The sequence below is a fragment of the Myotis lucifugus genome, unplaced genomic scaffold (assembly GCF_000147115.1).
Source record: "Myotis lucifugus unplaced genomic scaffold, Myoluc2.0 scaffold_25, whole genome shotgun sequence".
Taxonomy (NCBI): domain Eukaryota; kingdom Metazoa; phylum Chordata; class Mammalia; order Chiroptera; family Vespertilionidae; genus Myotis; species Myotis lucifugus.
Genome location: NW_005871073.1, coordinates 9,896,034 through 9,909,682, shown reverse-complemented (window position 1 = coordinate 9,909,682; position 13,649 = coordinate 9,896,034). Strand labels below are relative to the sequence as shown.

General features: G+C 37.3%; 1 protein-coding gene across 1 annotated transcript; it reads right to left on the bottom strand.

The window, feature by feature from the left end:
- Nucleotides 1–295: 295 nt before the first annotated feature.
- Nucleotides 296–12,346, bottom strand: RPF1 (ribosome production factor 1 homolog). Its single transcript, XM_006086144.3, has 9 exons — nt 12,089–12,346; nt 10,150–10,206; nt 8,006–8,086; nt 4,951–5,046; nt 4,181–4,334; nt 1,943–2,025; nt 1,383–1,564; nt 1,065–1,191; nt 296–526 (listed from the first exon to the last, which is right to left on the bottom strand). The coding sequence occupies exons 1-9, from the start codon at nt 12,302–12,304 to the stop codon at nt 485–487; spliced, it is 1,038 nt and encodes a 345-aa protein (XP_006086206.1). The 5' UTR covers nt 12,305–12,346; the 3' UTR covers nt 296–484.
- Between the last annotated feature and the right edge of the window lie 1,303 nt (nt 12,347–13,649).

The window sequence follows — 13,649 nt, the reverse complement described above, 5'->3', positions numbered from 1 at the left end:
CAGAAAACAGTTAAAAACTCTGTGCCACATCCAAGAGTCTGGTAGAAAACCAGTGGGTTGGTTACATTGTATCTACTGAGCACTGTATTTTCCTCTAGCCCACATGTACCATGAAAGTGTAGATGGTAGAGGGGCGGGGGAGGCCTAGAAGGGGTCAATAGGGAAAAAAGAGGACAAGTAATACTTTGAACAATAAAGATTAAAAGAGTGCATATGGGAAAGATTGAGTCTTGATTCCAACTTAAATTATTCAGTTACTAAAAATAAAAAATTTTAGGAAATCTAAATTGCAACCTAAACTCTCACCAAAATACTTTTATTTGTATTTCCTACAGAAACAGTGAGTGGTAATTCATGGCACTTGGTAATTTGTCCAGACACGAAATAAGGTATATGAAATCAGTAAATGCCATTTTGAAGAGTCTTCTGTTACAAAATCAAGATAGGCCCATTCCGCAAAATCCAGTACTATTCCTTCAGTATTTTATAAGTGGAATTTTCTTCTACTTGTATCCATTTCCCGGGGCTGAAAATTAGGGAGTAAACAAAGTTAGCACACAATCAATGGGTAACAATGCTAAAAATTGTCACTGAAATATCAGTCTTCAGGTTTAATATAAAAGGTGTTGGAAATTACAGTTCCAATAGATGTGTGTTAAACATACACAATTTTAAAGTAAAAATCACACTTAAATGAAATACTACTTACTAGATAGAAAATAGTTCTCAAGCAAGCACCAGAATCAGGGTAGCACAAGCTTATGAATAGGTTGCTGGGTCTAATTCAGTAAATCTATGGCCTAACAATTTTTCATCTTAAAAGTTTCTAGGTGATGCTTCTGGTCCTACTTTGAGAACCATTAATATTTAGGATACTTCAAATGAACCAGGATTAATCACCAGACCCAATTACCACATCAGAAAAATAGTTCTTTTAGCTCATGACAGAAGACATTCAGAAGCATAACTTGAGGTAGAACAACCCAAAGCTTAAAAAGTACACGATTTCCTTCTCATCCCATACTTAAAATCATCTAAATGGCTTTTCTAGAGTAAGCACATACCTTATGGACCCATTCATATTCACCATATTTAGAATCAAAGGTTCCTTTCTGAAGAGATCTTAATTTCAAGGTAAAACGTGGTCCAAGTTCCTGAATTCCCACTTTCTTTTCACTCTTGAATATGTACCTTCAAAGGTAAAGAAAAAAGTTGAGGAAATTAGTCCGCATTAACCCACCTGTTACTTCTTTAACATTTATGATGGTCGAAAAGAATATATTTCTCATCTATAATACCTGTCAAAATACATTAGAAAACAGGTTTATCTTGAACAGGTATTTCATGATTAAAAGTCCAAGGAGTTAAGGTACCTCCCTCACCTGTGAAATCTGAAGAAGATATAATCCCGTTGATTGTGGAATGTGGCAACCTGCCTTCCAATAAACTGAGGATTATGGGGAAAGAGAGATGCAAACATTCGTCCAACAGAATGACCCAGCCGTGTTGTAAAATTATTCAGAATTATTTCAGGTACGTGTTCTGTGGGGTCCTTGCCTCTTCTCTAGAAAAATCACAATTAAGTTTATTAGCAATTTTAAGTTTTATAATTCCCATGACAAATATGAGAAATTTATCTCAATGACAACCACAAATGGCTTACTACACCCATGAAGTAAGATTATCTAAAAGTATTTTATATGCTGTGAATGCACCAAAAAGGAAGTTCTAGGAAAGTAACATTTCACAGTAATGAAAGTTATTGCCTGTCTGCCATAACTCAATTATGACAGTCTCACAAGAAACCTGCCAGTAGATAAAACTATTGCTTTAATTAGGAGAGCAAATGCCATTATTAAAATCAAGCAGCTGCTAAGTCAGTCTACTTAAAAGCAAAAACTATGAGGGGACCAATGCCAATCAAGGAATGCCTAAAACTTACCTTAATTTCTTTACGCAGACGAACACTGCTCATTTTAAAATGAGCAGTTGGTCCATTTGGCAAGTGACTCAGAATTAATCCATCTGTTCATAAAGCTAAGAACATTGAACTCGAATCTAAATTTTGAATTGTTTAAATAATTGATCCTCAAAGGCTCCTAAAATCTGTAGCGAGGTGAATAGGTGGGTGCATGCATTCCTCTGGGTTAACGGAGATTTTCTTACCAAGCCTCAATCTCAAGACATATAAATCAACCTAAATTTTTCAGAAAAATGGATTATCCTATTGTCCTACCTTTTCTCTTTTCACAATATGATAAATAGCTCATCAACCCCTTCTACAGGGTGTTTTGAGCATTCAATTAAAGTATGTGAAGCAACTAATGTCCACTACTCTAGCAGGAATGATAAGACAGGAATGGATTCTAGAGTAACTATAGCACTGTAAATAGAATGTAAGTTTACCTCCATGTTAGAAGCCTTATAACCCTAAAAATGCACTTTTATATATTTGTATATACATTTTATTTTATGTTTGTAAGGTTAGGATATGCTGCCAGCTTTGAATTGATCATCCCACAAAACCAGAGACTCCTAAATTCTTTTTTTGATAGAAACAAGCTCTTATTCTTGTGATTACTGTACCACAAATTAAACTTATTAATAGCCATTTACTAATTGTCTGCCATGAATGAAATATAAGACACCTACCTACCTAGCAGGGTTGGCAGCCCAAGGGCTTTAAAAGTCCTTGATGCAGCAAATTCAGATTATTACCTATACCAGTGATGGCGAACCTTTTGAGCTCGGCGTGTCAGCATTTTGGAAAACCCTAACTTAACTCTGGTGCCGTGTCACATATAGAAATTTTTTGATATTTGCAACCATAGTAAAACAAAGATTTATGTTTTTGATATTTATTTTATATATTTAAATGCCATTTAACTAAGAAAAATCAACCAAAAAAATGAGTTCATGTGTCACCTCTGACACGCGTATCATAGGTTCGCCATCACTGACCTATACAATATTCCTCAAGTGGTTATAGCACAACCTGATTCTTTGAAATGCTGAACCTTAAAAGATGCGAATCTGATTATTTTCAAATATTTGTACATAATATTAGTTTTACAAAACATACTGTCTGCTTTATAATGGGATCAACACTCCTATTCATCCAGAGTAGAAGCTATGGTTATCTTGAATTTCCTCCTCTCCCACTAAATCCTACTGTTTACATAAGTTCCTCACTTCTACATTTCTCCCTTACTATTACTGTCTTAGTTGATGTCTTTGAGATTTCCCACCTAGATTATTAAAACAGTAGCCTGGTTGGTATGACCGCTCCAACAGTTTAAGTACATCTTCTAATACAGACTGTAAATCAAGTCTGGACTTAGGCCTTGGTTATAAAACCAAGTAACAAGCTATGGGGCTTAGCTGTGTCACTATCTGCACCAGTTCCTCAGATGCTAAGTGAAAAAAACAAACTTGATTCTTGACAGCTACAGCTAATTTCAAGCCACTCTTATCAGCCTCATCTACAGAATAAAACATTGGTCTGACACTCAATGTGGTTCCAAGCTATCTTTCTAACCTGTCTCCTCATGGTGTTTCCTAACTGGTAGGCAGTGATACAATCTCTTACACACCATACATATTAACCATTTTTTTCTTTTACTCATGCTATTTCAAATAGCTTCAATAGTTTACTCATCCAATAATGCCCAATTCAAATGCCACCTCATTTTACGTAGTCAAAATTAAGATCTATATCTCAGTTCTCACTGTTACTTACTATAGCACTTGTCACTTAAAATTGAGTTATAGTCACGTAAATGCCTTTCTTCCCATCTAATCCATCAGCTCTTGAAAGATCTGTTTCTGACAGATACTAGTGCCTACCACATAGCAGATTATCAGTAAATGTTTGAATTCTTTTCAAAGATTCACCACAGGTTCAACTTCATGATGCACAGTCAAAAGTATTTCTGTATCATTTGCACATTGAAAAAATTAATCAAATCTTATAAGGGGGTTAAGAGAGGTAACAAGTCATTTCTTGCAAATTAAATCAGGGCTTGAATCCGTTCTAGAACATTCCTACTAAATGTCGTTTGTGTCAGAAGCAAACTACAAAATTCAAACTTATTAATTGCTGTACAAAAATTTATGTTACTGCTAATCTCTAACATCAACCATGCAAAATAGAAGCCCTTCCTTAAAAAACAAAGGATACTTGGTGTTTTACGATCTTCATTAATAACGATCAGATCTGTGAAATCTCTTGAGATGCACTGTGGAATAATTCTTTTCAGAGCCAGTCCTCTTCTGTAATAAACATGTGAGTTTGGTATAACTGTGGAAAGCTGTTCACAGAGTCGTACTGTTCTCTGTAAAACAAAATAACAAAAATACTCAAAAATGAAAAGAATAAAAATCTTATGTGATATATATTTATCAGGAAAGGCATAATGATTATTATAAGACAATGCTATAATAGAGACCAATACTAGGATAAGAGTGAAACCTGAACAGTTCCATCCTTTACCAAAGACTGATCATCCCAAAGCAGTGGTTCTCAACTGGGGGTGATTCTGTTCCACCAGGGAACCTTTGGCAATGTCTGGAAACATTTTTGGTGATTATGACTGGGGGTGGGGGACGGCTGGTACTGGTGGTATCTAGTGGATAGAGGCTAAGGACGCAACTAAGTATCTATAATGAGCAGGACAACCCCCATAACAAAAAATTATACATCCCCAAATGTTAACAATGTTGAGGTTGAAAAACCCTATCCTGAAGAATCAGGCTTAGAAAACAAGTCATTTCTTGCAAATTATCAAGTCGTTTCTTACACTGTATTACCAATATTAAATTTTATTTAGCTTATTCACAGGCATCATCTAAGGCAATCTCTAACTCTTCTGAACAGAGTTCCTTTAAATAGTCAAAGTAATAAAAGGAAATTAGGAATTTAAGGACTATACTAATTAATGTATTTATTACCCCATGAGGTCTATCTGATGTTGTAATGAGAATCTTGGGAGAAGTTTGTCTGTTGAAATAAGAAGCAAATTCATCTGTAGCTTCATCATAAGCAACCTAAGAACAGAAAAACAAGTTAACAAAAGTCACTGATCTGGCTTTCCCTTTCCCCATACTTTCTTATGACTTCTTCTACAACTCTCCCCCATTGCTCACTTAATTTCAGCATGCTAGCTTCTTTGCTTTTCTTCAAAAAACATGCTAAGCATGCTCCTGCTTTACAGCTTTTGCACAGGCTGTTTCCCCATCCTGAAGTACTTTTCACCCAAAGATGGCTAATCTCTTTATATCCTTCAAGTCTTTGCTAAAAGTCATCTCAATGAAACCTACCCTGACCGCTGTATATGAAACTGCAACTCAAACCAACAGAAAAATGGGCATGAGACATGAACAAATAATTGATTAAAAAGACAGAAAAAAAAAGTATGTTCAGCCCGGCCAGTGTGGCTCAGTGGTTGAGTGTCGACCCATGAACCAGGAGGTCACAGTTCCATTCCCAGTCAGGGCTCATGCCCAGGTTGCGAGCTCCATCCCCAATAGGGGCCATGCAGGAGGCAACCGATCAATGATTCTCTCTCATCATTAATGTTTCTATCTCTCCCTCTTCTCTCTGAAATCAAAAACATTTTTAAAAAAGAAAATATGTTCAATCTCATTTTTAACAAGAGAAGAACAAGTTAAAACTACATTGAGCTATAATTTCTCACCTACCAGACTGGAAAAAATTATTTGTAATTGCAAAATCTTGATTAAAAGTTTGAAAGTAACATTTATTTATATAATCTCAAAGTATCTATCCCCCAAATACTTACTAATTAATTACAAAGGGAAAAATTGTAGTTATAATGGGAGAAACCTGGCAGGCAGTTTAATAAAAAGTGATGAAAGTTAACATAACCAGTAATGGGAAAATCACTAATATAAGAGTCCTGATAAGAGGCACTGAAATGAACATAACATCACATCTGTAGTTTTCCTGTCAAAAGTACATAACTGAATATAATCATGAGCAAACCTCCAAATCATTTTTAGCGACATTCTACAAGACTACCTGATCTGTACTCTTCAAAAATGTCAATGTCATTAAAAGCAAAGAATGTCTGAGGACTGTTCCAAATTAATGGAGGTTAAAGAGTCATTATAATAGAATAAAATGCATGAGCTTGGATTTTTCTTTTGCTAAAAATGACATCATTGGGACAACTGGTAACATCTGGATAAGCTGTACAAATTAGATAATATATATCAATATTAGTTGTCTGATTTTGATAACTCTATGCTATGCTTATTTAAAAAATACACTTATTAGGTAAAACATTCTAAAAGTATATAGGAGCAAAGAGGCTTCATGTCTGCAACTTACTCTCAAGCATTTCAGAAAGAATATAAATGAAAGCTAAGTATGGTACAATTTAACATTTAGGAAATCTGGATGAAGAAAATATACAAACTCCTATTTTTCTTATTAAGTCTGAAATTATGTAAAAAATAAATAAATGAATACACATACAAACTCGTATATATATATATATAAAATTGCAAACTCTACTCCAGTTAGTCCTAAATCCTCTTTACCCTATTTGTTAACTCTAGTAACCTATTATCTGCTAACATATATCACAATTTACTTATTTTATTACTAGAGGCCCGGTACACAATTTGTGCATGGGGGGGGGGGGGTCCCCTCAGCCTGGTCTGCACCCTCTCCAATATGGGACACCTCGGGGGATGTCCAACTGCCTCTTGCAATCTGGGACCGCTGGCTCCTAAACACTCGCCTGCCTGTCTGCATGATCACCCCTAACCCCTCTGCCTGCCTGCCCAATTGCCCCTAACCACCTCTGCCTGCCTACCTGATCATTCCTAACTGCTCCCCTACTGGCCTGATTGCCCCTAACTGCTCCCCTGCTGGCCTGATCACCCCTAACCACCTCTGCCTCGCCCCACACCCGGGACCCAGGATTCCTCCTCTGGCCAGTTGCAGGCACCCGGGTCAGCCGCAGCTGCAGAGGACCATGGGCAGGCAGCTTTGCCCAGGCCACAGCTGCAGGCACCTGGGACCTCAGGGCGGGCAGCTTGTCTCTCTCCCGGGCCGCAGGCGCAGTCTCTGGCACCCAAGACTGCGGGGCGGGCGGCTTGTCCCTCTCCCAGGCTGCAGCCTGGCTGGTCCCCATTCCTCTCTCGTGAGCTCATTTGTGACTGGCTGGTCCTCATTCCTCTCTTCCCAGTGTTGAGTGTCTGAGCAATTCCTGTGCGAGGGCGTGAGGGTGTAACGAGTATTTGCTTATTAGCTCTTTATTATATAGGATGTTCACTGTTTGTCTCTCCTACTGGAATATAAGCTCTGGATGGGCAGAAATTTTGTGTGTATATGTGAGAGTGTTTGCATTGATTGATCCCAGGTCCCTAAAACAAATCTCAATACACAGTAGGAAATTAATAAAACATTTGGTGGAAGACTGACTAAATGAATGAATATTAGGAGATATGTAAAAGAACTATGATAAAAAGCATTGTTTAAAAGCAAACATAACATAATTTTAAATATATATACATTTTAAAAACCTTGATTCTCTGACTATACTACTGCAAATTTTTTAAAGGAAAAATGTGAAAAGTAGATTATTTTAAAACCAAGAGGTTTTATAAGGACACAAAAAATACCATCAAATATTATCCTTAATTTTCAAAATGTTTAACAGGTGCTACAAAATTCTACAGTATGAGAGATACTTTTCAAATGATATATAAAAAAGAAGTATTATAAGAGATTAAATGACAAAAGGTAAAACTTAATAATTATTTCTAGAAAATAAATCACTGCCTCTTTCTATACAATTACTGGGAAATTTAATTATTAAACAATCGATAGCAAATAAGATAATGTGCCAACATTATAGCTGAATCAGTCCATTATACGAATTCACCAGCCAGTAATTTAAATTAAATGTCAACATATGAACAGATAATTTATCAAGTGTGGCCATCCAAATTTATTTAAGACTTTTAATGTTACCTCTTCATCATTAGGGTCTACTGTGGTTTCATCATATACTCGCTGGTTGTCAATGGTCTTGGGTATAGGCTTTGGTGGAGCCTAAATAAAAGAAAAAAGATTAAGGCTTTTGTGGAGCCTAAATAAAAGAAATAAGATTAAGCTGTAGAAGCATTTTTACATAAATAATTTTTCATTACAGTTGGGAAGAATAACAAATTTATAAACAATCCAAAACACAATCTGTTCCTCATTTCAACCCACTGCTACATCAATCCTAACAACAATAATGAGTAAAAAGTTTTTTAATTCTCTGAGCAGAAACACACACGTACTAAAAGAATTGCCAACATTGGATGAAATGGCTTAAAAACAGACAGAAGTAGCAGAGAGAAAAATATTGGTCAAAATAACTATCCACTAAAAATAAAAGTTATCAAACAAAATGGAAAAAAATTACAAAAGTACATATACATGTAGCTTTGTCCCAATATTTCAAAAAAGCTATTCAGAATATATATAACAAAAGCTACAAATCTATCTGCTGAACTAGTAGCTCTAGAATGGGGAATTTATGGTAAGGAATGAAAGGGGGGAGCAATTTACACAAAGAAAGATGTAGTATCACTATTGTTGTTTTTTTTAAGTTTCATATATATTTTTTTAATGATTAAGGTATTACATATGTGTCCTTATCCCACCACTCCTGTTCTTGCCCTCACCCCCTTGGTGTCTATGTCCAATGGTTATGTTTATATGCATGCATACAAGTCCTTTAAATAGAAATGAACAGCGAATAGATAGGACAACGGTCCAACAACATAATGGAATACTATTAGAATCAGCAATCATGCATACTCAGCTTAGATAAAAAAACTGTAAATAAAATGGTATGGATCAGGAATACAGAACTGTAACATACATTAACTAAAATGAATTCAAAGTATATGTACACTAGCAGAGATAGAAGAAGCATGAGTTGATGACCATTTAGGATTTTATTTTTATTATTCTATGAAACAAATATTAAGTTTTAAATCATTTTTTGAAGGAGGCAGTTCTAGGAAGTCATCTTTCAGTACAAAAAAACAGAATGGTGATATTTTCAAATGGTGATCAGCATATTAATTTGCTATAATTGATTACTGAGAGCTAAAAAGAGACTAATATTGCTTGATAGAATTTTGCAGGTCAGAAAAGTCTAATATTGGCAACTTCATGTTATTTAATCTAATACTATTAAGAGAATGCATGAAAAAGCAGAATGTTTCAGTCTTTATATTTTTCCCTTCTTCAAAAACACTTATCCTTTCTTGTATCTCATCTTAAGAGATGGGAAGGGGGAGAGTTGTACGTTTTTAAAAATTTGCAAGTATAAATTATAACCTAGAACAAACTATAAATGAAATGAAACCAAATGAAAATAACTTATCTGTGCAATAATGTGGAAGTATTTAGTAGTTCTTTTTAAAATTTTCAATAGAAAGATTTCACTTATGATGATTATCACAAAAATAGCCAAATGCTTTCTTGATGCATTATCTCTGCTCTCTTCTTTGCTATAACCCATCCGGGCATATCATCTTCCTTCCATCCCCCCTTCTCACTCTTCACAGATTCATATCATGTGACAGCTCTCATTCTTATTCACCCAATCCTTTAACAGAAGAGTATTTGTCTGACAAAGAACCTTTGCTTCAAATCTCAAGAGCTCCAGATCTAAATTAGGGAGCTTCCCCATTCCCAAAGTCAAGGAGATGTGTATGTCTCTACTTCTCAAACACATAAAGTAAAATAAGCAAGTCAAAATATGCATAACATTTATGTTAAAATTTTAAAACATTCAAAACATCACCACTGTGCGTGTTTGGGAACACAAACATACATAGTAAAAGTAATAAAGAAGTGCATGGGAACAATAAACAGCAATTTCGTGAGTGGTTATCTGAGGACGAAAAAGCAATCAGAAACACACAAGGGACTTGGAACATTATTTGCTAATGCATTATTTCTTAAGCTGAGTAGAGGGTAAAAAGGAGTTTGCTATATTATTTTTATACACTTGAAATATTTCAAAATAAATTTTAAAAGAAAGTCATTCAACATAAATATCAGGGAGCATTCCTTCTTAAGATAGAAAACAGATGGCTAAAAATTTTCTTTACCTTATCACCAAGAGCCTCTCTCTCTTTTTTAAGTTTTTTCTTAGCTGCCAACTTTTCCTAAAAGGTTAAAAAAAAAAAAAAAAGAATGAGAGATCATTAGTTAGATCACAAACACACTGAAACTACAAATTACTAATGCTAAGAATACTTACACTGAGTAATCTTTAATCTTCCTAATGTATTAAAATTAAAATGTTGACATAGATTTTCATACCTAAGTTACTGTAAAACAAGTGAACTGAACAATCAATACGATCTTTGTAACAATGATTTTGCTTCTTAAAAAACAAAATCTAAGTTGACCAACTTTTTTTTCTGCATTTCTAACAAGTTGCATCCTAATGAAAAACATGGCTATGCTGGCTGTTTCTCTAGGAAAGTACTAAAAATAAATGGGAATGGGAGATTTGTTTTCAGGTTGCTTCCCATGAAAGTACAAATAGCTATCCATATATTTTATAATCAAAATATGCTTTTAAACTTATTAAGTACTTGCAAGTTAAGATTGTTTGTACTGTGAATGTGTATCTTTTGGAGATTTCTGAACGGAATGCTTAACTGACAATAGAAAATACTCTCCCTCTCCCCCCCAGCATTTATTAAGCCTCAATGTATCAGGTCTCAGAAGTCTTCTAGAATACCCTTCTCCCGCACCACAATGGTTTATGCTCCTTCTATGTACTCCAATAGCACGTTAGCACTTAAGACTCAGTCCAGGGCTTCAAAAAATCTAATAAGAGGAGGCAGGCACATATAAAGAGTACTATGTGTGTGAACTTTTATGATGTGCAAGAATAAGCAAACGCTTGCTTTCAACGGAAATTTAACCACAAATAAGCACTGTGACCTTAGGCTTTATCTGCTTATCTCCCCATACTTGTTTACCTCACAGAACAGTATGAGGAAAGCTGTATGGAGCAGTGGTTCTCAACCTTCTGGCCCTTTAAATACAGTTCCTCACGTTGTGATCCAACCATAAAATCATTTTCGTTGCTACTTCATAACTGTAATGTTGCTACTGTTATGAATTGTAATGTAAATATCTGATATGCAGGATGGTCTTAGGCAACCCCTGTGAAAGGGTCATTCGACCGCCAAAGGGGTCGCACCCACAGGTTGAGAACCACTGGTATGGAGGGACCTGGAGAATATGATGCTAAGCCAGTCAGAGGAAGACAAGTATCAAATGATCTGACTCATATGTGGAATCTAATGAACAAAATAAACTGATGAACAAAACAGATCCAGAGACACAGAAGCATGGAACAGACTGTCGAATCTCAGAGGGAAGGCTGGGAAGGGTGGGTGTGTGGGAAAAGATAAACCAAAGAACTTGTATGACAACAGGATGATTAAAGCCTGAGGGGGCGGGGGGAGGGGAAGGGGAAGGGGAGGGCGGGCTAGAAGAGGTCAATGTGTGTGTGGGGGGGTGGTTGGGGACATATGTAATACTTTCAACAATAAAGATTTAAGAAAAAAAAGGAAATATCAAAACAAAAAAGAGTAATAAAATTACTAAAACTTTACAGTACTAATTTCAGTAAGAGTCGCTGCAGTAATCAGAGAAGCATCACTCTGAGTTTATGCATTGCCTGGATTAGGTTTTAGGTATTAACCACCCGGAGGTGAAGGTGGACGGGACCGCGCGGAGAGGGAGCCTTTTGCCTCCCAGGTCAGGAGGGAGTACTTTTCACTAGTGGATCAGCAGGGTTTCTTGCTTTCATTCTCAGCCACGAACCCTAGCCAGGAACTGGTAAAAAAGGGAAACCGGGCCGCTCCGGCAAAAAGCAGGACGAGGCGATCGGGAGCCCCGCCCAACCCTCCGGCTGGGATCCCTGGGAGGGGAGACCACGCAAGCGCAACACGCCCACCCGCGCCGCCCTCTCCCGCGCGCCGAGGACACTGCGCATGCGCCCTGCCGCCTCCGCCCCTCTCCTACCTTCCGCTGCTGCTGCTTCCACCGCGTGAACATTAAGTGTCGCCGCTGTTTGTTCTTAATCTCGGAAATGCTGAAGCCTGGAGGGAAGGCAGACGCTTTCGGGGCTTCGCCCCCGCTTTCCGTCGCCCCATCCTCACCGACTGCAGCCTCCTGAGGTTCTTCGGCAGCGCTCTTGCGCTTCAGGCCTTTCTTTCGGCTGCCGCCGGTCTTCTCCATGGTGTTGGCTCCTAGGCGTCCGTACGGAAACGGAAATGGCTTCCTCCTCCGACCCTCTTAGGCTTTTACTTCCGGGGCGGGAAGTTCTTAAAAATGTAGAATGCCGGCGGAGCATTTAACCTTTTAAGAAGGTGCTGAAATTTAGGTTTGAAAAAAGTTAATGGGGTTGCCAAGCTGTATGGACAGTGAAATAATGAATTCGTGGAATTCTTTATTGAACGTTTTCTATGTTCAAGACCTCAAAACATTAAAACAAAATCTTTTCAGTAGAGAATTTACATTTTACTAGAGAGATCTAACATGAGCTTACAGGTATATAATGTGGTGAGCTATAAAGTAAATAATACACGGTGTGAAAAAAAATAGAACAGGATAAAGAAGATGAAGGGTAGAAAGGCATGTTGCAGCTTTTAAATAGGAAATCATAGTCCCTGGCTGCCAACGTAGCTCAGTTTGGAGCGTGGTCCCCATGTGTGAAGGTTTTGGTTGATCCCCGGTCAGGAGCAAAGATTTGCAGGAGATAATGGGGTAAACTGTGGCGTTATCTGGGGGAAGAGCTGCAAATCTGAGAAAAGCTGTCCAGGCAAAGGAAGCACACAGTTGCAAGGCGCATAGTCAGTAGCAAGCCTGGCATGTTTGGGAAGAACCGTGGAGGCCAGGAGTCAAACGGGAAAGAAGAGGAAGGGGAGGAAGGGGTTAAGAGTGAGAGATTGTGTAGGGTTTTTTTGTTTTGTTTTTTTTTTACTTTGGTTTTTATTTTATGTGACATGCAGATCTCTTGGAGGATTTGAGAAAAAGAGTAACATGACCTGACTCAGATTTTAAAGGCATTGTTCAGACTCTCCTTTTGAGAATAGACTTAAGGGGAGAGAAAGTGAAAGGAGGGAAGAAATGACAGTGTCTTGAATCAGGGTGGTGCTAATGGAGGTGGTGAGAAGTGGTCAGATTCGTTTGAAAGTTCCTGATGATTGAATGAAGGACATGAGAGAAAGAAGAGTCAGGGTGACTCCAAGACTTTGGAACTGAGCGACTGCAAGGATGGAGTCACATCAGTTAAGATGTGAGATACTACTGGTGGAGCAAATTTGAAGAGTAAAATCATGATTTCAATTCTGGAAATGTTAAGGATGAGACACTTAGTTATGATTGCTGTTCTCAAGTACTCAATTGGGATGTAGATTCTGCAGCAAGAGAGAGAGCTATGGACTAGAGATCAAAATTTGGGAGTCATCAGCATACAGGTAGTGTTTCAAGCCATTATAGTGAATGTAGCTAGAGAACTGAAAAGGAGAAGAAGATGAAGGACTGAACCCTGGAGGAGTCCCACCTGAAGAGTTGGAAAGAA